This window comes from Mytilus edulis, chromosome 5 (genome assembly GCF_963676685.1).
Source record: "Mytilus edulis chromosome 5, xbMytEdul2.2, whole genome shotgun sequence".
Lineage (NCBI taxonomy): Eukaryota > Metazoa > Mollusca > Bivalvia > Mytilida > Mytilidae > Mytilus > Mytilus edulis.
In genome coordinates, this window is record NC_092348.1 from 205,449 (window position 1) to 230,619 (window position 25,171).

General features: G+C 33.1%; 1 protein-coding gene across 2 annotated transcripts; it reads left to right on the top strand.

The window, feature by feature from the left end:
• Nucleotides 1-50: 50 nt before the first annotated feature.
• LOC139522703 (pyruvate dehydrogenase phosphatase regulatory subunit, mitochondrial-like) lies at nucleotides 51-25,171 on the top strand. 2 transcript variants are annotated; one of them, XR_011664479.1, is made up of 19 exons: nucleotides 51-179; nucleotides 2,294-2,707; nucleotides 3,051-3,181; nucleotides 5,993-6,074; nucleotides 6,809-6,890; nucleotides 7,741-7,822; nucleotides 9,051-9,172; nucleotides 9,868-9,982; nucleotides 10,804-10,956; nucleotides 11,222-11,346; nucleotides 13,364-13,556; nucleotides 13,922-14,074; nucleotides 15,987-16,123; nucleotides 17,904-18,052; nucleotides 18,656-18,863; nucleotides 19,791-19,880; nucleotides 22,116-22,295; nucleotides 23,397-24,065; nucleotides 24,444-25,171. XR_011664479.1 is itself a non-coding variant. In XM_071316173.1 (18 exons), the coding sequence occupies exons 2-18, from the start codon at nucleotides 2,466-2,468 to the stop codon at nucleotides 23,796-23,798; spliced, it is 2,646 nt and encodes an 881-aa protein (XP_071172274.1). In that variant the 5' UTR covers nucleotides 51-179; nucleotides 2,294-2,465; the 3' UTR covers nucleotides 23,799-25,171. The 2 variants fall into 2 exon arrangements, 1 of the variants encoding a protein (XP_071172274.1); XM_071316173.1 differs by having other exon boundaries at nucleotides 23,397-25,171.

Here is a 25,171-nt window from a genome sequence, read left to right on the forward strand (position 1 = left end):
ATACATATTCTCAAATCTAAGAATAAGTTTTGTTGTTTTTTTTGTTCTTTAGACATATGAAAATATTTTTTGAGCCCAGAATTCGCATGCCTTAATTTATGCCTCCATGAGACTGTAAAAAGAGCAGACAGCAATATTAGTTAAACCTCTCTGTATTATATATAGTTCAGTGTTAAACAGTAAGTCAATAATAGTTTTATTCATGAGTTTTGCTCTGAAAATCAACTTTGTCATCTTTGTCTCTGAGACAAAGGAAAGTGTAGGGTTGTATTTTTTTGAGTGTCACACAGAGTCACTGGGAGTGTGTAAAGAAATGATTTCAATTTGACCTGTATGAAAATATAAACAATAATACTATACTTCATTGAAAATCTAAAAGAGAAAGTCCATGAAAACGTACAAAATCAAACGTTAGACTTTGTCAACAGAACAAAAGGAAAACATTAACTGTCATGACTGTAATCATGGTAATTGTATTTAAGTGATAAGTTTCCTGGTAAAATATGTCTGGTTGAAAAAATATTACTAGTAATATGTATAATATGAGGCAGGCATTACCTGTGAATGGGAACGAAGTCTGTAATATGAGGCAGGCATTACCTGTGAATGGGGACGAAGTCTGTATTATTTTTTTTTTAATTCAATCATGTTGATAAAAGAAACGGAAATACCGTAACGTTTCCGATATTGGTTCTGTTGCTAGGGATTTAGTTGTGACGTTATTTAAGTTATGATGTCATATTCAATGTAAACAAAGAAACGCTGTTATCCAGGTAACATTTTTTTCCTATCAAACAATTATCAAAAATGATTGAATGTTGAATTTATATACATTTTATTCAAAGTCTCATGCAAACAAGACCGGAAAAGGAAGTAGATCTGAAAAAAAAAGTTAAGGATTTTGAGTTCATTAGTAGAATGAAAAATTCGGGGAAATTTTCCTGAATTTTTTTTTTTATTATTGATTTTTCAACCGTAATTTGGGACTTCGTCCCCAAAAAAATAGTACATGGTTACAAAATTTACTAGTATAAATATATTTAGTCCGGGGATTGTAATCTATGTCCCCAGACTAATTTTCCTAGGAAATCATGTCCTAGCTATAAAATCCTATAATAAATTCAGTTACATATATATATAGGAAATCATGTCCATGTCATTAATATTCACATTAATTTCCGAATTTGCGCAGCCCATGAGTTAATTATCAGTGTTGTTGGGTCACAAGTTGAATATTTTTAGATATTTGAATTCTTTAATTAGTTATTCTTTTTCTTACATTGGCAAATGGCTTTTTTTAAAGAAATTAATGTAAAACATGTAAGCAACTACATTTATATCTTTTCCCTATGCATTCACAGTTTGTTTTGACCCCCCTTATTGATGTCTTGACAACGCCAATTGTTGTATGACGTCAGAGAGTGAAATAGTTGTTATTTCACATGTGAAATTATCGGTTTTTATTTAACTGGGAAATCAATGTAATTCATTGCAACCAATGTTATAAATTCTCTTATAACGTTGTATAATGCAGGTTGCTTTTGTTATTTCAATAATATTATTGAGTTCAGTCATTTCAACTGCTCAGGCAAATAGAAAGTATATTTGTGTGAAGGTATTCTCAATTTCTACAAATTTCTATGTCCTAAGATGCATACCTAGAGGTTTTTAGTGGCACTTTTTGTAGTGAACTTCATCAAAACTGTAGTTCAATCCACATACACAAGGTAGAATCAGCTTACTTAAAAGAATATATGTACCTGCCAAGTTTTGTTAATTTCTAATAAATGTACTTGTATAAAATGGTTCAATAAACATTATTGAATTTAATGTGTAAAGTTAACTATCAACAGAGGGATGATGGCAATATAAATCCCTTCAAGAGTTTTAATTTTTTTTTTCTAAACTGTAATTTTTTTTAAACATTTCTGACAAGAAGTGAATTATTTTAATCAGTCTGTTTGTCAAAGTAACTACAAAATCGTATATCCTTGACATATATAGATTGATGAAACTAAAATATAAAAACCAGATTTTAGCTGAATTTTAGCTTATGAGGCTTAATCTCTATCATAATAAACATCTTAACATCTAACATTTTGTCTAATGTCAAGGAAGGTCTGATGAGGTGACAATCTTGATATGAATACAATTTATTAACTGAAATAGATCAAAATATTTGCGATGAGTTTTAAATCTAGGCCAGGAGTATTGACTCTTATATGTAGGTTTTATCCATTATCATTTTCTGACCTCAGGTATATATTATAAACGTTGTTTATTTACATTTTAGATCTTAAATAGTTTCGTCCTAGATGATGACCCTGGTGATATGGGTAGACCCCAGGATATGCATTAGATAAAGTTGCTTTGTTAACATAGTCAGTGTAATATCTAGTATCACTAATGACAAACTGGATTGTTATAAGATGTTAAAAATGACTTGAACAGACTGAGCAACAAGTATGTCTTTAATCCGCTATTTAAAAGTTCCTTTACACAAACGCTGTACAAGTGATGCCTTCTACAGAGCTTTCCACAGAAGTTGTATAAACAATAACGAAGCATCAAAATCATTGAAGACAGTTGTTGATTTGCCAAAGCATGCCCGTGTGGTGATATGTGGTGGGGGTGTAACTGGGTCATCTATAGCTTACCATCTAGCAGAGAGAGGTTGGAATGATGTTGTACTGTTGGAGCAGGGGAAGTAAGTAGCCTACAGTGGGTCAGGGGATATTGTAACATTAATAGGGGTGTAACTGAGACATCTATAGCTAGCTACCAACTAGCAGAGAGAGGGTGAAATTATGTTGTATATTGCTAGTTCAGGGGACTTTAATAACCTACACCGGAAGTGAATGCTAAAATATTACTGTAATATTTAAAAAAAACTTTAACTTTGAGGAGGCAATAATATCAGACCAATTAAGTCTGCAAATCAACTACTTGAATTTAACATAACCAAGATAACTGCCAAAATCATGTAAAATGTGATGAACATGGTAAAATTTGTAGAAAAGGTTTTCTTTTTTTAACTCTTGCTTTTGTAGATATACATGTGGAACAACATGGCATTCTGTTGGTTTAATTGGTCAATTGAGAGATGATGTTCCTTCAGCTAGACTAGTCAAGTACAGTGCTGAACTGTACAGGTCATTAGAAAAGGCAGGACATGGCATTGGTTAGTATAACATAGGTCATTGGCAAGTCCAAACATAGAATTGGTAATTATTTCATCTGAATAGGTCAGTAGAAAAGGCAGGACATGGCATTGGTTAGTATTATACCTGTACAGGTCATTAGAAAAGGTAGGACATGGCATTTGGTCTGAGTATTATATAGGTCATTGGGAAGTATAAACATAGAATTGGTCATTATTATATTTGTACTGGTCATTAGAAAAGGTAGGACATGGCATTGGTCAGTATTATATAGGTCAATGGGAAGTCCAAAAATAGAATTGGTCATTATTGTATCTGTACAGGTCATTAGAAAAGGCAGGTCATGGCATTGGTCAGTATTATATCTGTACAGGTCATTAGAAAAGGTAGGACATGGCATTGGTCAGTATTATATAGGTCAATGGGAAGTCTGAACATCTCATTGGTCATTATTTCATCTGAATAGGTCAGTAGAAAAGTTAGAAAATGATGTCAGTTTTATATCTGCATAGGTCATTGAAAATTAGAAACTTTTAACTAAAAGTCAAATTATAAACATAAGTCTAAAAATGTGGTTTGGATGTGGAAATTTCAATAATTATTTTATATCTATAAGTAAATAATTTTATTAAACGCTTACTGATTTTTTTGACACTGAAGTTATGATTTTTTTCAATCAAAGAATTATAGTTTAGGTATAAGAATATTTTATTTATAGGGTGAATAAATATATTAATGATATCAAACATGTCAAAGGAGACAATAATGCAATCTAGTAGACCACTTTCGAGTTCATCCATCACCGGCAGAAACACGTCAATTATGCCTGCCTTTATGATGTCATTTACCAGATAGAGGGGGTCGTCTGTATCCCTGCACTATTTAGGTTCATCAGGCGTCTTAGTTAATTTCATTGTGCAGGATAAACTAGAAATAATGGTTGTTCTGTAGGTACTAAATGGCAATTCCCTAATGACAGCAGTGCTGATTGTCAATTTTGAGAATTCAGTTTGCCGAATAATTCGTACAATATAGAATTATAGTTTTCCAACCACTTGCTCAACATTGGAATGGAAGTGACGACGCCCCTAAGCGCACAAATGACGTTCACTAAAACCAGAGTTTTTGATGGAAATGCATCGAACTCGAAAGTTGTATATTGGTGTAACACCACTAATTCAGGCCCGGCCAGAAAGCACATACCAGAAAGTAGTACATATTTAACACAAAATAGTTTCTACGCATGAGTGTAACTTTCAAAATATGTAGAATATTTAGGTATTGTTGGTATCAAATGAAAGATTAAGGACTGGTGAGCATTTTAGAACACTTTTGGACTTTTATTTTTGAATAATAAAAAGACTGCACTAATTTTTAAAAAGAGGGTACATTTTGTCTGTTTGTCAGATCTGATGTACCTGTTTTGGTACATCCTAATTTCCGCGAACCAGTTCTTTCTTATATGCCATTAAAGGTATGTTGATTTTTTCAGTACAAGACACCATAAAGTGTTGCTTTGAAATGCAATAATTGCCAATTTATTTGAACTTAAAACAAAAGAGGTGTGCCTGCTCTAAAATCTCACTGTACATGCAATTTTGAACCAGTTTAGCAAGTTATCTAGCTGAGGGATATATAAATTGCTCTAAATAATCTATATTTTACCACAGAATTATGGTTTATTCCAAAAAAAGCCCTTTTCCAATTTAAAGAAAAAAGGGGGGACAATTTTCTCATTTATGTCTTAAGTTTGGACTAATGTATTTTTATTTAATGAGGGACCTCTGATAAAAATAGGCTATTGGTAAGCACATAGTTTTCCTATTAGAAATGAATAAATAAAACAATGATATTGAAAATAAAAAAAGTATATTGGCCATTGGTAATATCCATATGCAGTTTTCTTTGAATACCCCATATGTTACTAGCTACCAGTCAAATTTGAGCTTAAAATTAGTAAAAATAGTATTTGGACTTATCTTTATATGTTTTTTATTGCTTGAAATAGATCATAGAATGAAAAAAAGTAATGCTCAAGTCAATATAGCAAGTTTGGTTCTGTTATAGGTGTAACACCACTAATTCGGGCCCGGCCAGAAAGCACATACCAGAAAGTAGTACATATTTAACACAAAATAGTTCCTACGCATGAGTGTAACTTACAAAATATGTAGAATATTTAGGTATTGTTGGTATCAAATGAAAGATTAAGGACTGGTGAGCATTTTAGAACACGTTTGGACTTTTAATTTTGAATATTAAAAAAACTGCACCAAATTTTAAAAAGAGGGATTCTCTGATTAATCTGAAGTACCTGATTTTGTACTTCCCAAGTTTCTGGAATCAGAACTCTCTTATTCATATGCGATTTAAAAAGGTATGTTGATTTTTTTTAGTACAATACTCAATAAGTTGAAATGCAATGACTGACACTTTATTTGAGCTTGAGACAAAAGAGTTGTGACTGCTTGAAATCGAGGAATTTAACATAAACAGCAATGGAGGCAATGAATTAGTGGTTTTATTCCTTTAATGATACATGCAACTAAAATTATCTTCCTTTAATGACACACACACAACAAAAATTATCTATATTGATACACACAACCAATATTATCTCCCTTTATCTTACCCAAACATACAACTAAAATGATCTCCCTTTATTGATATATTATCTCCCTTTATCTTATCCAAACATACAACTAAAATTATCTCCCTTTATTGATACACACAACCAATATTATCTCCCTTTACGGAAACACACATCTAAAATTATCCCCTTTTAATAAAATGTTTTCAACATTTTTTATGAAATCTTCACTCCTCTTTAGGTTGGAAGCAGTGTGGCAGTATTAACATTGCTCAAACTAAAGATAGAGTCAACTTGTTACAGAGAAAGCATGCTGTAGCTGTGTAAGTAAAACCTGTCAATTATGGACACTGACGTGATGTAGCTGTGTCAGTAAAACTGTCAACTAGGGACACTGACATGCTGTAGCTGTGTAAGTAAACCTGTCAATTAGGGGCACTGACGTGATGTAGCTGTGTAAGTAAACCTGTCAATTAGGGACACTGAGATGCTGTAGGTGTGTCAGTAAACCTGTCAATTAGGGACTCTAACATGATTTAGCTGTGTAAGTAAAACTGTCAATTAGGGGCACTGATGTGCTGTAACTGTGTAAGTAAACCTGTCAACTAGGGGCACTGACATGCTGTAACTATGTTAGTAAACATGTAAAAGGTCTATCCAAAGGATAGAAATGTAAAAAAAAAAAAAAAAATTTAAGTAAATGTTCAAAATTTCAACACCATTTATCCATTAAAGTTTGACAATTTATTTTTTATTACATGTTTGACTAGGTGAAAAATAACTTTTATGTAAATTTTTGTAAAAAAATTAATGTGGGATCAAAACTTTATCACATCGATGAATGCCCTTAAATAACAGATTACTTAATTTAACTGTTGACAATGGAAATATAAAAAATAAACCTATTTTTTTAAGATATGTCATGATTTTGCATGTGTATTCTTCTTTATTATAATTTCTAGAATTTTGGCCAAAAAATCTTGTATTTATTCTTATAGCAATCTTTCATCATAATATTTATATATTTAAGTGCTAATATGAACATTTTCTATTTTAGAGCTACTGGTATTGAAGCCCATTTTATTGGACCAAAAGAAGTACAAAGATTAGCACCCGTTCTTAAAACAGAAGATATCGAGGTATAAAGCATATAGGTTAGCACCTGTTCTTAAAACAGAAGATATTGAGGTATAAAACATATAGGTTAGCACCTATTCTTAAAACAGAAGATATTGAGGTATAAAACATATACATGTAGGTTAGCACCTGTTCTTAAAACAGATGATATTGAGGTATAAAACATATAGGTTATCACCTGTTCTTAAAACAGATGATATTGAGGTATAAAACATATAGGTTTTGAAAGAGCAATGCTTGAATTGATTTATAGTATGTTAGAGGGAATATCAGGAAATGTAGGTTAGATAGATGTTAAATAACAGATGACCTGCCTCTGATAGAAATCTACCTTATGCAAGTGCACATATACATTTACATGTAGGAGACTTGGATTGATTTTGAAACATTAAAATAGGAAATGAAAGATGAATGTTGGTCTACTTGTATGGTTCTAATAACTACAGAATTTTCAAACAGTTATAAACTTACCTAAATATTTTTCAACTCATTATACGATAACAAATGTATTGATATGCATTTGCAAAAGGTCAATTTTTATCAAACACAGCTCAGATGCTGCATCAGAAATAAATACATACTGTATAAACACACACACAAAAAATGTGCAACTTGATTTGGAAGTTTAATCATGTATGTATTGGAATTATAACTGAGAAACTAATTTGGAATGCATAATGATTTCAGTTGTCTTAGATTTACAGAGTTGCCAGTGAAGAGACATGTTTTTAAGAAACATTAGACTTTCTGCCCTCAAAACTCATGTTGGGTATTTCAATCTTTTGATTCTGTGAGTTTTAATCAAATAAAGTTTCATTATCTATATGTATTACACAAATGATTTATTTGTAGGCAGCCTTATATGTTCCATCAGACGGAGTTGTAGCTCCTTCAGACTTAGCATCAACTTATGTTAGACTGGCTAAAGACAGAGGTAATCTCTTATCTACAAAGTTCCTCCTAACATAGGACAACCTCCTACCATAAAAATTGTTCAACTTATGTCAGACTGGCCAAAGACAGAGGTAATCTATTTTCTACAAAGTTCCTCCTAACATGGGACAACCTACCACCATAAAATTTGTTCAACTTATGTCAGATTGGCCAAAGACGTAGGTAATCTATTTTCTACAAAGTTCCTCCTAACATGGGACAACCTACCACCATAAAATTTGTTCAACTTATGTCAGATTGGCCAAAGACAGAGGTAATCTATTATCTATAAAGTTCCTCCTAACATAGGACAATCTATCACTATAAAAATTGTACAACTTATGTATAACTAGCCAAGGACAGAGGTAATCTTTTATCCATAAAGTTCCTCCCAACATGGGACAAAAAAGGTAAAGACCTGGATGCTTCATACCTTGTATACATTATGTTTTAAAGTTTAAGTCTGTCATATATCCATTGTCCATGGCATCATTTTCATGGTTCAGTGAATGCTTAATAGTTCATTTTAAGTTTTTGTGTTTTGGTTAGTTTTTCAAATATAATAAGCAGTAGTTCAACTATATTTGGTGTATGGAATGATTTAAAGATGTACATGTCTGTCTGTTTGGTAGGTAACAATTGACCTTGACCTCATTTTCATGGTTCATTGGTCAATTTTGAGCAATCAACTATATTTGGTGGGTGGAACAATTGTAAGGTGAACATGTCTGTCTAACAGTGTTTATCTGACCTTAACCTCATGGTCACAAAATTGAGAATGGAAATGGGGAATGTGTCAAAGAGAAAAAAACCCGACCATAGAACAGACAACAGCTGAAGGTCACCAATAGGTCTTCCATGTAGCGAGAAACTCCCGCACCAGGAGGCGTCCTTCAGCTGGTCCCTAAACAAATAAATGTACTAGTTCAGTGATAATGGACGTCATACTAAACTCCAAATTATACACAAGAAACTAACATGCATTTTTGAAAATGTTAAGTTTATGAATATGTGATACTTGTAGGAAAACCTTTGTATTAAAGACTTTTAACATAAAACTAATGTTCAGTTAAACAGCGAGACATTTCAGCATGTGTGCTCTTGTTAAAAGTAAAAGTTTTGAAAAGATTTTGGAATAAACTCATAATATATTCCACTTTGTGAATTATTTCTATTGTTTTGAAAGACATGTTTTGTTCAATATATAAGATATTTCCTATTTGTTTTAGGAGTGAAAATGTTTGAAGGAGTACAAGTTGAAAAGATTCTTACTCACAATGGTCATGTTCATGCTGTACAGACAAGCCTAGGAACAATTAACTGTGAATACTTTGTTAATTGTGGAGGGCTGGTAGGTATATCTTATAATTGTTTTACTCAACAATGAAAAAATAATCAAATTCAAAGCTTAGCTTGGTAAATTATTGCTGTGGATTCATTATTTTATGGATTTCATGGGTAAAGGTCAAATTCAACAAATGACAAATTTTCTATAGGCTCGTATGCAGACTTTCGCAAAACCATAAAATCAAATTTCCATGAACATGCAAGTTTTCCTTAATCCAAGAATATAGGTATCAACGAAAATAAATGAATCCACAGTATATGAATGAAAAGCCAATCTAGAAGCATAATATTGTAAAAAATTTCAGAAATTTATGTAATGTTTAAAATAGTAAGAAAAATACAACAAAACAAGGTTTGCCAAGTTAAAACTTGCATCCAGGAATTCAGCAATGTCTTACCTTCCAAATGTTATGAAACTTATATATGCAATGCTTATTACCACCAAACACACATCAAGTTTTAAGTAAGGTGACATCACTTTCACTGTTCTTGAGCTACTTTATTACTACTGTTTGTTATTCAACAAATGAGAACACTCTAACCCCTAATGACAACATACAGTAACAAATGTCATTCAGTTTAAAAGAAAACAAAAAGTCAAAAGGTTAGTACATCTTGTATATTATCAAGCCAGGGCATGTGTGTCCATATTCTTCTTTAATGTGTTTTCTTATTGCCATTGTTTTGTCTCTTTATCAGTGGAGTCGACAGATAGGAAAGAAGTCACAACCCAGAGTTCAAGTACCATTACATGCTACAGAACATTTCTACATTGTTACAAAGGAGGTGCCAGGAGTGGACTCTACCTTACCAGGTAAAATATAATATATTCTGACAGGAGTGGACTCTACCTTACCAGGTAAAATATAATATATTCTGACAGGAGTGGACTCTACCTTACCACGTAAAATATAATATATTCTGACAGGAGTGGACTCTACCTTACCAGTTAAAATATAACGTATTCTGACAGGAGTGGACTCTACCTTACCAGGTAAAATATAATATATTCTGACAGGAGTGGACTCTACCTTACCAGGTAAAATATAACGTATTCTGACAGGAGTGGACTCTACCTTACCAGGTAAAATATAATATATTCTGACAGGAGTGGACTCTACCTTACCAGGTAAAATATAATATATTCTGACAGGAGTGGACTCTACCTTACCAGGTAAAATATAATTTTTTCTGACAGGAGTGGATTCTACCTTACCAGGTAAAATACATTTGTATAACTTATTTTAATTATTTTTGACTCCAATAAATTTATAATTTGAAAGAAGCTTTTAATTCTTAAATCAGGAGTCGATTGAGATTGTTATCACAGGAAAGTTTGATCCATGATTTTGATTTGTTTCAGAGATTAGAGATTATGATAGACTAATCTACTATTGAGAGTGGAGTGGGAGTGTAATGGCAGGAGAGTTTGATCAATGATTTTGATTTGTTTCAGAGATTAGAGATTATGATGGACTAATCTACTATTGAGAATGGAGTGGGAGTGTAATGGCAGGAGAGTTTGATCCATGATTTTGATTTGTTTTAGAGATTATGATGGACTAATCTACTATTGAGAATGGGGTGGGGGTGTAATGGCAGGAGAGTTTGATCCATGATTTTGTTTTGTTTCAGTAATTAGAGATTATGATGGACTAATCTACTATCGGGAATGGAGTGGGGGTGTAATGGCAGGAGGTTTTGAACCAGTAGCTAAGCCAGTTTTCCATACAAATATTCCAGACAAATTTGAGTTCCAGTTACTGCCAGAAGATTGGGACCACTTTCGTAAATATATATAAAAATATATTTATTACATTTTAATGATAAATTCTAATCCAATCCATTCTAAAAATAAAAACTTCATCAGCATTTGTTCCTTGTGAGTTATTTAAAAAAAAAAAACAATTGTATAAGCATAGCAAGTTTCAGTTTGAAGCCCCTTCATGTTTTTGTTTTGTCAATTACATCAGCTGATTTCATCCTAACACATTCTAAACACAAGTATGTCATTAACTATTATGTGAATGCTTTCAATTTTTTCTGTTTTTAGAAATATTACTTGATGCTATTCTCAATCGTATGCCTGCAGTGGAAACAGCCGAAGTACGTCAGTTTGTCAATGGACCAGAAAGTTTTACTCCTGATGGGAGCTGGATTCTTGGGGAATCTGCCGAGGTATGTATCCATGGAAACAGAAGTCTGTCAGTTTGTCAAGGGACCACAAAGTTTTACTCCTGACGGGAGCTGGATTCTTGGGGAATCTGCTGAGGTATGTATCCATGGAAACAGAAGTCTGTCAGTTTGTCAATGGACCAGAAAGTTTTACTCCTGACGGGAGCTGGATTCTTGGGGAATCTGCTGAGGTATGTATCCATGGAAACAGAAGTCTGTCAATTTGTCAATGGACCAGAAAGTTATACTACTGACGGGAGCTGGATTCTTGGGGAATCTGCTGAGGTATGTATCCATGGAAACAGGAGTCCGTCAGTTTGTCAATGAACCAGAAAGTTTTACTTCTGACAGGAGCTGGATTCTTGGGGAATCTGCTGAAGCATATATCTATGGAAACAGAAGTCTGTCAGTTTGTCAATGGACCTATAATATATAAATGGATGATTTCTATTTATGTTAATCCAGATTGTTCAACTCTTTGTAGCCACATGAATGTTGTATCAGAAACCTGTTCATTAGATTTGATTTGATTTTTGATTTTAGTGCTTTAACGTCATTTTTATACGACCGCAAAAATTAAAAATTTTTTGGTCGTATATTGGTATCATGTTTGCGTCGTCGTCGTCCAAAGACATTTGGTTTTCGCACTATAACTTTAGTATAAGTAAACAGAAAGCTATGAAATTTTTACACAAGATTTATGACCACAAAAGGAAGGTTGGGATTGATTTTGGGAGTTTTGGTACCAACAGTTTAGGAATTAGGGGCCAAAAAGGGCCCAAATAAGCATTTTCTTGGTTTTCGCACTATAACTTTAGTGTAAGTAAATAGAAATCTATTTGTCTATCCCTGTAATTCCAGATAGGTAAATTCTTTTTAGCCTCATGGATATAATATTTGTCTATCCCTGTCATTCCAGATAGGTTAATACTGTGTAGCCTCATGGATATAATATTTGTCTATCCCTGTCATTCCAGATAGATAAATACTGTGTAGCCACATGGATATAATATTTGTCTATCCCTGTAATTTTAGATAGGTAAATACTTTGTGGCCTCATGGATATAATATTTGTTTATCCCTGTAATTTCAGATAGGTTAATACTTGTAGCCTCATGGATATAATATTTGTCTATCCCTGTAATTCCAAATAGGTAAATACTTTGTGGACTCATAGATATAATATTTGTTTATTCCTGTCATTCCAGATAGGTAAATACTTTGTGTCCTCGTAGATATAATATTTGTCTATCCCTGTCATTCCAGATAGGTAAATACTTTGTGGCCTCATAGATATAATATTTGTCTATCCCTGTCATTCCAGATAGGTAAATACTTTGTGGCCTCATAGATATAAAATTTGTCTATCCCTGTAATTCCAGATAGGTAAATACTTTGTGGCCTCATAGATATAATATTTGTCTATCCCTGTTATTCCAGATAGGTAAATACTTTGTGGCCTCATAGATATAATATTTGTCTATCCCTGTCATTCCAGATAGATAAATACTTTGTGGCCTCATTGATATAATATTTGTCTATCCCTGTCATTCCAGATAGGTAAATACTTTGTGGCCTCATAGATATAATATTTGTCTATCCCTGTCATTCCAGATAGATAAATACTTTGTGGCCTCATAGATATAATATTTGTCTATCCCTGTTATTCCAGATAGGTAAATACTTTGTGGCCTCATAGATATAATATTTGTCTATCCCTGTTATTCCAGATAGGTAAATACTTTGTGGCCTCATAGATATAATATTTGTCTATCCCTGTCATTCCAGATAGATAAATACTTTGTGGCCTCATTGATATAATATTTGTCTATCCCTGTCATTCCAGATAGGTAAATACTTTGTGTCCTCATAGATATAATATTTGTCTATCCCTGTCATTCCAGATAGGTAAATACTTTGTGGCCTCATAGATATAATATTTGTCTATCCCTGTAATTCCAGATAGGTAAATACTTTGTGGCCTCATAGATATAATATTTGTCTATCCCTGTCATTCCAGATTGCTAAATACTTTGTGGCAGCAGGGATGTCCTCCACAGGTGTTGTAGCATCTGGTGGTGTAGGCAAACACATTGCAGAGTGGATCATTGATGGAGAGCCAAGCATTAATCTAGAAGCTCATGACATCCTAAGATTTGTATCATTCCATAACAACAGACGGTTCCTCAGGGAGAGAGTTAAAGAATCATTAGGTTTGTACAGAAGGGGAGATAATTCAAATTTATATCGCATACTTACCATGTTCAAAATCTATTTGTCTATCTTTATGTGTGGTCATATAAGGAAAAATATGTCAGGGTCAACAATATTTGTTATGAGTAAATTTTACAGGAGAATATACAAAAATTAGAAGATGTGGATCCATTGGTAACGCAATATTTGATTTTCTTTTCCCAAAATCCAAAATTGTCAGTACACTTTTGATTGCTGAGGCATTTACAATTTATGGCCAAGAGAATCATTTTGAATTTTATCTGTTGCATTTCACAAAATACTAATTTTGGTCTATAACAAAATGTACTAGTAAATGAGAATTAAATGTGATGCTATTTTACAGGCATGTATAGGATGAAATATCCAGGACAGCAATGGAAGACAGGACGTAACTTCCGTACCTCACCACTCTATACCCGACTGAAGGCTGAGGGAGCCTGCTTTGGTGAAACAAATGCTTATGAGAGACCTATGTATTTCAATGATACAGCTGACAGTAAGTACAGTTGGTGTCATCTAAAAAGCTATGTAAATGATTAAGGGCTGGGGACTAAGGTTGGTTAATCAATGGTAATCAGGGGTTTGGAAATGCCAGACTCAAATGGCTAGTCCCAAATGTTCTGTACAATAAATGTTAGTAATTTCTGCAATAGCACAACCATTATAGACAATTAATTTCCTGGGAAGTAGATTTTTATGCCCCACCTACGATAGTAGAGGGGCATTATGTTTTCTGGTCTGTGCCTCCGTTCATCTGTGCGTCCGTCCGTCCGTCCGTTCAGGTTAAACTTAGTACACTTGTTGCTTATGATATGATCTTTCTAATTTTAAAGCCAAATTAGACTTTTGACCCCAATTTCACTGTCCACTGAACATAGAAAATGAAAGTGGGAGTTTCAGGTTAAAGTTTTTGGTCAAGGTAGTTTTTGATGAAGCTGAAGTCCAGTCAACTTGAAACATAGTACACTTGTTGCTTATGATATGATCTTTTTAATTTTAAAACCAAATTAGTCTTTTGACCCCAATTTCACGGTCCACTGAACATAGAAAATGAAAGTGGGAGTTTCAGGTTAAAGTTTTTGGTCAAGGTAGTTTTTGATGAACCTGAAGTCCAATCAACTTGAAACATAGTACACTTGTTGCTTTTGATATGATCTTTTTAATTTTAAAACCAAATTAGTCTTTTGACCCCAATTTCACGGTCCACTGAACATAATAAATGAAAGTGGGAGTTTCAGGTTAAAGATTTTGGTCAAGGTAGTTTTTGATGAAGTTGAAGTCCAATCAACTTGAAACTTAGTGCACATGTTCCATATGATATGATCTTTATAATTTTAATGCCAAATTAGATTTTTTACCCAATTTCACGGTCCATTGAACATGAAAAATGATAGTGCGAGTGGGGCATCCTTGTACTTTGGACACATTCTTGTTTAATAGTGCTTATCCTTGGGCTAGTGAAGAAAACTGATGTTTCCACCCCCCTGGTTATAGTCTAGATTAATGACTGAAAGCTGATAGAGCATGTTTTCTTTAGGATGTCAGGAAAAGTTTTGTTAATGAAATGTCCTATAGTTTAGTGGGGTTTTATATTGTGTGTATATTTGTTTTAAAACAGGAACTGCTGGGCATTCAGTAAGGTTAATAGCCCTTCAAGGAATGTTACTGCTTTTGTATGTAATTAATAGTTTTTTTCGGAATTAGTTTATGTCTGGAACAGCTTGAAATACAGAAAGACACATAAAGTTAACCTAACTGGCACATGAATTGTCATTGTTATGTCCCACCCAGGGGTGTTATGTTTTTTAGGTCTGTGTGTGTCAGTCTGTTCATTCATCCTTCTGTCCGTCCGTCTGTCGTACCGTCTGTCCAGCTTTGGGTTAAAATTGTAGGTCAAGTTAGTTTCTGATGAAGTTGAAGTCCAATGCTTTTTCAGTTTGGCTTATGATTTTAAATGTCCCTTTGATGTCTGCAATTCGATTATTTTTCAAGCCATGAATAGACAGAAATGGGTTCGTATCATAACGTATGAGGAATTTTTCTAGAAATGTCACTGTTTGTTGAAGCTTGGATGTTTGAATGTTACCCATGGAACCTGCCTGGAATGTAATGGATTAATATGTTAGTATTTCAGTACTTTGATTTCTTTACAGGTGAAGAACAATGGGGCATACAGAGGGGTACCTTTGGTAAACCTATCTGGCATGTCAGTATTCCAGTACTTTGATTTCTTTACAGGTGAAGAACAATGGGGCATACAGAGGGGTACCTTTGGTAAACCTATCTGGCATGTCAGTATTCCAGTACTTTGATTATTTTACAGGTGAAGAACAATGGGGCATACAAAAGGGGACATTTGGGAAAACTATCTGACACGTCAGTATTCCAGTACTTTGATTATTTTACAGGTGAAGAACAATGGGGCATACAGAAGGGTACCTTTGGTAAACCAATCTGGCATGAGCATGTGAAGAATGAGTACTGGTCATGTAAAGAAAGGGTCAGCTTGATTGATATGTCATCGTTCTCAAAGTTTGAAATAATGGTAAGATAATTTCTACTTACTTAAACAAACTTTGACTATGTCACCACTTCATTTAAATTTTTTATTGATTGATTGATTGTTGGTTGCTTAACACCCCCTCAGCACAAAAATGTTATACATATGTATCACGCACATATTTAAAGTTTTAAAAATCCAAATGTCCTAAAAGTGGAATTAGAATAACAATCAATTAATCATTTATTTGTTTAATATGACTGTCAAGTTTTTATGGAAAAATAAGCAAAAGCTTGATTATTTGGTAAAGCAGGACAAAACCTTGAAATTCATAATTCTAAATGGAATGCCAAAGAAATATTTATAAGCAAATAAGTCCAAAATAAACTGACGACATCGTGGCAAAAAATGGAAAAAAGAGAAAAAGATAAACAACAGTATACAAAACATAACATAGAAAACTTAAACATGAACCCCATCAAAAACTATAGACAATTTCAAGTGTTCCAGAAGGGTAAGCAGATCCTGCTCCATATGTGGTACCCATCATGTTGCTCATACAAGTACAATCTGATCAGTAAAACTTGGTAGGTCACATTCAAGAAATAGAGGACAAGATGGTGGTTATGACTATTGAAATTGAAATTAACTAGATGTGTCAAAGAGACACGAATGGCCCTGTCTCAAAAAGTTGAAAAATCTGCAATTTCAATAACACATATAAACACAAACATGATGGTAGTCTCACATATCAAAATCAGCTCAAAATCTGGAGGTATATAGAAAAAAAGTCTGTATAACTATGATTTTCAACAATTTTCAAAGTTGTAAACCCTTAATTTTGGCAAAAATTAGTGGAGTGGAACAAACCTTGAACTTCACCTGTAACTCATCATGAATAACTCACATATATAAAATCAGCCCAATATCTGAAGGGTTTAGAAAAAAAGTCTGTATAACTGTGATTTTCAACAATTTATCAAAGTCCAAAGCCTGTAATTTCGGCAAAAATTAGACGAGCAGAACAAAACTTAAACTTGATCTGTAACTCATTTTGGTTAACTCACATGCCAAAAATCAGCCCATTATCTGAAAGAGTTTAGAAAAAAAAGTGTGTATAACTGTGATTTTCAACAATGTATCACAGTCCAAAGCCCGTAATTTAGGCCAAAATTAACGGAGTGGAAAGAAACTTAAATTTGATCTGTAACTCATCATGCTTAACTCACATACCAAAAATCAGCCCAATATCTGAGGGCGTTTAGAAAAAACTCTGTATAATGGTTTGTTGAGGAATGACGGAATTTCGGAATTACGGACAAAGATAAAACTATATATGGCAACGACAACTTCGTTGCGGGGCCATAAAAATAAAAAAGTCCATTCAGTTGACTTCAAAATGTTGACCTCTGTCTTACTGATAGACATTGGATGCAAGTATCATTTGACCTAGCATCCCAGTGTAAATGATATTAAACAGAAAGAACTGAAGTAAGAAAATATGCAGTACATTTGTAGTTATAAAAGTGGAGGTTCATGATATTTTGTATTGAAAACAAAGGGAACTTTATATTTCCTTAAATAGCTGTTAGTGATTACTGAAAGTTAAAAAATCATTGTCCGTAGTACTTTGTCCATTAAATTATTTAGTATTTCTCAAATTGTTTCGTTTCATGGATGTTTTGAAGCTTGAACAGTAAAATCTTACAGATCTGAATTAGATAAAGATTAAGTTTGATATAATTTGTTAAACTTACATCCACACTAAACCCTGATGACCAGTGTTAGACCTGTATTAGTTAATACAAAATTATTTTACTTACAGTCTCAGGGATCAGAAGCATTAGATTTATTGCAGTATTTAAGTTCTAACGACATAAATCAACCAATCGGAACAGTTATACATACAGGCATGCAGAATAATCGTGGAGGATACGAAAATGACTGTTCTATTGTACCGCTGACAGATAATAGGTATGTATTGTCATATTTATATATAAATAAATGTGACTTTTGGTTTATTTTTATAAAGAATGATGTACTCAACAATTTTAAATTGTTAGCTTACCTTAGTCACAGACCAGTTGATATTAGATTCTATCTACCCTTCAAAATATAAAGCAATAACTAATGAAAGTCCTCTTCATTTAATGCATTATAATATTGAATTATTGACAAATAATTATACAAGGAACCAAAAAATATATAGGAACAGTGTAAGAAATTTTGTATCTGTTGTATATATGATGAATAACAAATAAGAAACATACAAAAAGAAAAAAGGAAGGTGTGGTATGATATCCTATGAGACAAATATCCAACAAAGGAGGTGTGGTATGATATCCTATGAGACAAATATCCACCAATGTTTAAATGAAGAAGATGTAAGCAACTATAGGCAACCTTATTGCCTTCAACAATGAGAAAAACCCATACCGTACAGTTGGCTATAAAAGGACCCAACAGGAAAAATATGAAACAATTCAATTGAGAAAATTGAGAGCCTAATTTATTTGATTTAAGATCAACCAAAGCAAACCAGAATAAACTGTATATAGTTGGCTATCACAATTTCAGGTTCTTCATGATCGCACCTACCTCACAGCAGACCAGATCCTTCTCCTGGTTAAGGAAACATTGTCCACTAGATGGATCTGTGATGATCTCTGACCTTACGTCAGCTTTCTCAGGGTTAAATGTGGTTGGTCCACATGCTCAACAGCTGTTGGCAGATGTCACAGATACGTCAATGACTCTCAATGACTTTAAACCAATGACATGTCAGGTAGGTTTTATTGATCCTCAATATTGATGAGCTCATGAGATTGTAAGCTTAGGACTAATGTGATTAACTCATGTGTATATCTGGGACCAATGAGATTCAAGCTTATGCAAAAATTAAAATTTAACTAACACCAAATATCACTGATTTTTTTCTACAGAGGACACAAAATTCAGTTTTAACGAAAGTTAGTATTGGTTAAAAATAGTGTATCCAGTTACAAGGCATGGAGACATCTTCTATTATTGATACCAATTGGCATGTTCAAAATTTTTGTTATTCTTCCAGATATTTTTATTTCTCTAATTCTTACACAATTTATCCCTTTCCTGACATGTGGATTATTTTTATTTAATCAACGTGTGAATCATTTGATCTCAATTCTTCATTGGTGAAAATTTGATAATGACGTCAAATTTTCTTACTTTCCTCTGAATTTCCTATTGTGACAGCTCAAAAAAAAAGTCGCCCATGCCTGATGAACACATCTTTTTGTAGATCATTTGAAAAGAAGGATTGAATTGTCTGGATATTGTTTAAAAATCATTAGAGAAACAGATTCCACCACCAAATCTTGTGTTATATGATATTTATCTACTCTTGACAGCAAGGATCCGGAAATTATTTCTGTTAAAAAAATAAAATTTGTCCTGAATCCACATTACTCGCTTAGGACAAATAGTTTCAGTTTAGGACAAGACTGGCAAATATGACTGTTTGACTCTTGCTTGACAGTTCAATTTTAAATATTTAAAACGCTTGGCAAACCTCAAGTATTAAATTTAAAAATTTAACTGTCTGGAGTGGATAAATATCGTATCTCACTAGATTCAGCTGTAGAATCTATATGTTAATTTATAGGAATAATTGTGTGAACTATGATTTTTATTTATATACAATTCTAATATGGCTAGAATTGTATATCCACAGGTTATAGATGTTGGCTATGCTGGAGGTATAATAGCTATGAGGTTAACACATGCTGGTGAAGATGGCTTTGTGCTTTATGTCCCATCAGAGGTAAGACATTAAGAACCTAAGACCACACACATGATTGCCTTATAGCTTGTTTTTATGATAGTTAATTTTCTAGTTATAGAAAATGAAGACATCAACACCCATGTTATACTGCTAGATTATTATAGTTTTATTAACTGGCTGTTTCTGGATTTGGCCTGTTATAGATTTGAGGTTAGCTGTATTAAACCCAAGACTCCTAGAGTAGATAGGCCAAAACAGCTGATCGATAATCTAAATAACAGGTCCAATACAGAAACAGCCAATTCATAACAATGGTTTTAATTCTTTGATAAAACTAATAAAATAGCAGTAAACATTGACTTTAATAAGATACAGAAATTCAGACAGAACTTCACATTGATGATGGATATTTTGTCAACATTGTCAGATGTAATTTCTTATTTCTTGTCCAAGTTCTTAATCTTATATATATCTGCTATTACATTTCAGTTTATCTAGCAAATATTAAGTAGCTGGGAAGAATAAATAAGACCTTTTAATTTTTCTTGTTCTTAAATGATTTGAGTTCTGATGATTGGTAAACAGAAATGAAACAGTGATAATATTGAAAGTCTTACTCATAAAGGCTGAGAAATATTTCTGTTTAAAGACGTATCAAAACACTGAACATCATTTAAACTTTTTTAGCTCACCTGGCCCGAAGGGCCAAGTGAGCTTTTCCCATCACTTTGCGTCCGGCGTCCGTCGTCTGTCGGCGTCCTGCGTCCGTCGTCGTTAACTTTTACAAACATCTTCTCCTCTAAAACTACTGGGCCAAATTTAATCAAACTTGGTCACTATCATCATTGGGGTATCTAGTTTAAAAAATGTGTTCGGTGACCCGGCCAACCAACCAAGATGGCCGCCATGGCTAAAAATAGAACATAGGGGTAAAATGCAGTTTTTGGCTTATAACTCAAAAACCAAAGCATTTAGAGCAAATCTGACAGGGTAAAATTGTTTATCAGGTTAGGATCTATCTGCCCTGAAATTTTCAGATGAATCGGACAACCTGTTGTTGGGTTGCTGCCCCTGAATTGGTAATTTTTATGGAAATTTTGCTGTTTTTGGTTATTATCTTGAATATTATTTTAGATAGAGATAAACTGTAAACAGCAATAATGTTCAGCAAAGTAAGATCTACAAATAAGTCAACATGACCGAAATGGTCAGTTGACCCCTTAAGGAGTTATTGCCCTTTATAGTCAATTTTTAACCCTTTTTCGTAAATCTTAGTAATCTTTTACAAAAATCTTCTCCTCTGAACCTACTGGGTTAAATTAATCCAAACTTTGCCACAATCATCTTTGGGGTATCTAGTTTAAAAAATGTGTCCGGTAACCCGGCCATCCAACCAAGATGGCCGCCACGGCTAAAAATAGAACATAGGGGTAAAATGCAGTTTTTGGCTTATAACTCAAAAATCAAAGCATTTAGAGCAAATCTGACTGAGTTAAATTGTTTATTATGTCAAGATCTATCTGCCCTGAAATTTTCAGATTGAGCCAACAACCGGTTGTTGGGTTGCTGCCCCTAATTGGTAATTTTAAGGAAATTTTGCTGTTTTTTGTTATTATCTTGAATATTATTATAGATAGAGATAAACTGTAAACAGCAATAATGTACAGCAAAGTAAGACCTAAAAATAAGTAAACATGACCAAAATGGTCAATTGACCCCCTAAGGAGTTATTGTCCTTTATAGTCAATTTTTAACAATTTTCATAAAATTTGTAAATTTTTACTAACATTTTCCACTGAAACTACTTTGCCAAGATCATTATAGATAGAGATAATTGTAAGCAGCAAGAATGTTCAGTAAAGTAAGATGTACAAACACATCACCATCACCAAAACACAATTTTGTCATGAATCCATCTGCTTCCTTTGTTTAATATTCACATATATACCAAGGTGAGCGACACAGGCTCTTTAGAGCCTCTAGTTTATGATATTAAGTTAAAAAATATGATACAAATGTGTTTTATGCATACCGATCGATACCTTCAGAGTTAAGTAAGTTTAGGCATAAGAAATCTGAAGTGAACGTTCCTTATTAGCCCATGAACCAAAGGACTATAGAATTTCTTCTTATATAAAAGATATAGTGCTTTCCTACACTTCAATATTGAGCATGGTAAGTATAAATGACTACAGTATTTTATTTCTAATATAGACATTATGCCTTCTTGTGCTCTAGTATGGATCAATAAGACAAGATCTATTTATCTTTCAGTATTCCTTACATGTATACGACACACTCATGAAGGCAGGAAAGGACTACGGAATAAGAAATGCTGGGTATTATGCCATGAGGAAGTTAAGGATTGAGAAGTTTTTTGCTTTCTGGGGACAAGATCTCTCTACAGATGATACACCTTTTGAATGTGGCAGAGATTTCAGAGTAAAGTTAAATGTAAGTATCTATAGTAAGGGACTTGTGATAGGGTTACAGAATGGGACGGGGAGCTCTTTCTAGGGACAAGATCTCTCCACAGATGATACCCCTTTTGAATGTGGCAGAGATTTCAAAGTAAAGTTAAATGTAAGTACCTATAGTAAGGGACTTGTGATAGGGTTACAGAATGGGACGGAGAGCTCTTTCTAGGGACAAGATCTCTCTACAGATGATACCCCTATTGAATGTGGCAGATATTTCAGAGTAAAGTTAAATGAAAGTACCTATAGTAAGGGACTTGTGATAGGGTTACAGAATGGGACAGGGAGCTCTTTCTGGGGACAAGATCTCTCTACAGATGATACCCCTTTGGAATGTGGCAGAGATTTCAGAGTAAAGTTTAATGTAACTACAGTAAGGGACTTGTTATTTGGTTAAAGAAGGGGGCTCTTTCTGGGGACAATATCTCTCTACAGATGATACCCCTTTTGAATGTGGCAGAAATTTCAGAGTAAAGATAAATGTAAGTAACTACAGTAAGGGACTTGTTATTGGGTAAAAGAAGGGGGGCTCTTTCTGGGGACAATATCTCTCTACAGATGATACCCCTATTGAATGTGGCAGAGATTTCAGAGTAAAGTTAAATGTAAGTAACTACAGTAAGGGACTTGTTATTGGGTTAAAGAAGGGGGTCTCTTTCTGGGGACAATATCTCTCGACAGATGATACCTCTTTTGAATGTGGCAGAAATTTCAAAGTAAAGTTGAATGTATGAAGCTTGAGTAGGGGAGTAATAGTGGGGGATAGATGTCGATTGGTCAATATTTATTTTATAATGGCTATGTCATATAATGTATAGTTAAGACGACAAATTTTCTCATTAAAGAACTTTCTTTGAACTTTCTTTAAACATGAGGTGGATTTAAATTTGTAAAATCAGATCAGCTTGAAATTGTAAAGTTTGATAAATGTGGCAATTTTTAAACACATCGTATGGGCCTCCACAATGAAAAAAACATACATTTTCTCCATTTCAAGAGACTACAGCAAAGATAACTTCCTCAAAGAATACACATCTTAAAAACTATTAAAAGTTACCTTCTTTGGATTTTATTTCAGAAAGGTGACTTTATAGGAAGAGATGCCTTGGTAAAACAGAAAGAAAATGGAATTAGTCAGAAGTTTGTTCAGTTCCTGTTAAAAGACTTTGATACGGACAATGACGTGTGGCCATGGGGTGGGGAACCAATCTATCGTAACGGCAAGTTTGCTGGTACAGTTACCTCCAGTGCATATGGTCCAACATTAGAGAAGATGATATGTTTAGGCTTTGTGAGAGACTATGATGAAAATGATAACAGAATAATTCATAAAAACATTAACCAATTTATAATGGACAAGGATGCTAACTATGAAGTGGTCGTAGGAGGACAGAGATTTCAAGCTGAGGCCAGATTATATACCACAAAGGAGGCTTATACTTCATCTGATCCCGTTTTTATTCCTGTTCCTAAAAAATAATCAGATATCAAGCCAAAGTAAATCGTCTGATCAATTATTGTATCTTTGCTTACAGAGATGATAAAGACATAACAAAGTTTTATCATGATAGTGCCAATATTGGAAGTGAATTTGAAAATTCTAATCAGATGAGGGTGGTTTTTTTTTATTATGGTGCAAATATTGAAAATGGTTGATTTGAACATTCTAATTAGAAAAGGGTGTTTTTAATATTATGGTCGAATTTGAACATTATAATCAGAAGAGGGTGTTTTAATTATTATAATAGTGACATATTTTTAGGTTTGTTCCAGTATAAATATATATGAATTTTAAAAGGCATTCATCATCTATGATTTCCACAATATTAGTTGAAATAAAAAAAAAAGGGTATTTGTGTTTGTTTCCAACATTTTCACAGAAAGGATTTTGAATATTTTGCTATTATCAGTCAGGTTGGTTCAATTTTGTCAAAATAAGCCCAAAAAGTTCAACATCAATAGGACCCATATGCATGCAACCTTGTGTGACCTTAGCTACAGATCAATTGTTTGTGTGCTCAGCAATTCAGTTATTGAAAAGAATGTTAGCCAAAAAGTGAAAGTAAGGAACCAATTTTATTAATTGATTCAGGGTACAAATAAATCTTTTGTATAGTACTTACAGGTGTAATAATGATATATTTTTTTTATTAATGATATGAAATAAATACAAAAAATAGTTATTATATTATGTTGATCAGATATCAGTAAGATTTATGGTAGATTAGATAGTGTAATTCCCAAAACATTTGATGCTTTATATATTCCCATGCATTGTTTATTGTTTGGAATGTAACAATTTGTATTTCTTATTTAGGTTTTCAGATGTTATAAATATTTGGGTCAAGTCAGTGACACAAATTAGGCAGCTTATGCCGCTATAAGTCGTGGCAACATAAAGTGACTTTTACTGAGACAGTAATATGAATAAGAGTTTTATATTTTGTATGTTTCTTATATGTACTACAAATTCAATGAGTTTCATTGTGTCTGTTGTAGTTTTTTGAAATAAGAGATAAAAAAAACTTATAGAAATAGATTTTAGATATATAGTTCTTTTAAAATGCAGATATGTGTTGTTGTTATTTTTTGTTGAATATCAATGAACCAGAAATGGTAATAAATTAATCATAGACAAAAACAGATAAATGTTCTGATTTATAGTAGACTGAAATCGATATATGTTTTGATAAATCATACAACCAACCAGGTAAATGTTCTGATATAATTTGTGCACTATAGAACTGTTTATCATGGGATGTTAATAATATGATGTGTTGTGTGAAATCAATGTTTACTCAAGTTTGTATTGTTTGTTATAATGAGTATAAAACTAAAGAAAAAATAAAAGAA

Bases quoted from the DNA above. Each gene is read 5' to 3' on its own strand.
- LOC139522703 (XM_071316173.1), top strand. From the start codon at position 2,466: ATGTCTTTAATCCGCTATTTAAAAGTTCCTTTACACAAACGCTGTACA. The intron at 13,557-13,921 runs GTTTGTACAGAA...GCTATTTTACAG, and splicing joins GAGAGTTAAAGAATCATTAG to GCATGTATAGGATGAAATAT. The intron at 16,124-17,903 runs GTAAGATAATTT...TTTTACTTACAG, and splicing joins TCTCAAAGTTTGAAATAATG to TCTCAGGGATCAGAAGCATT.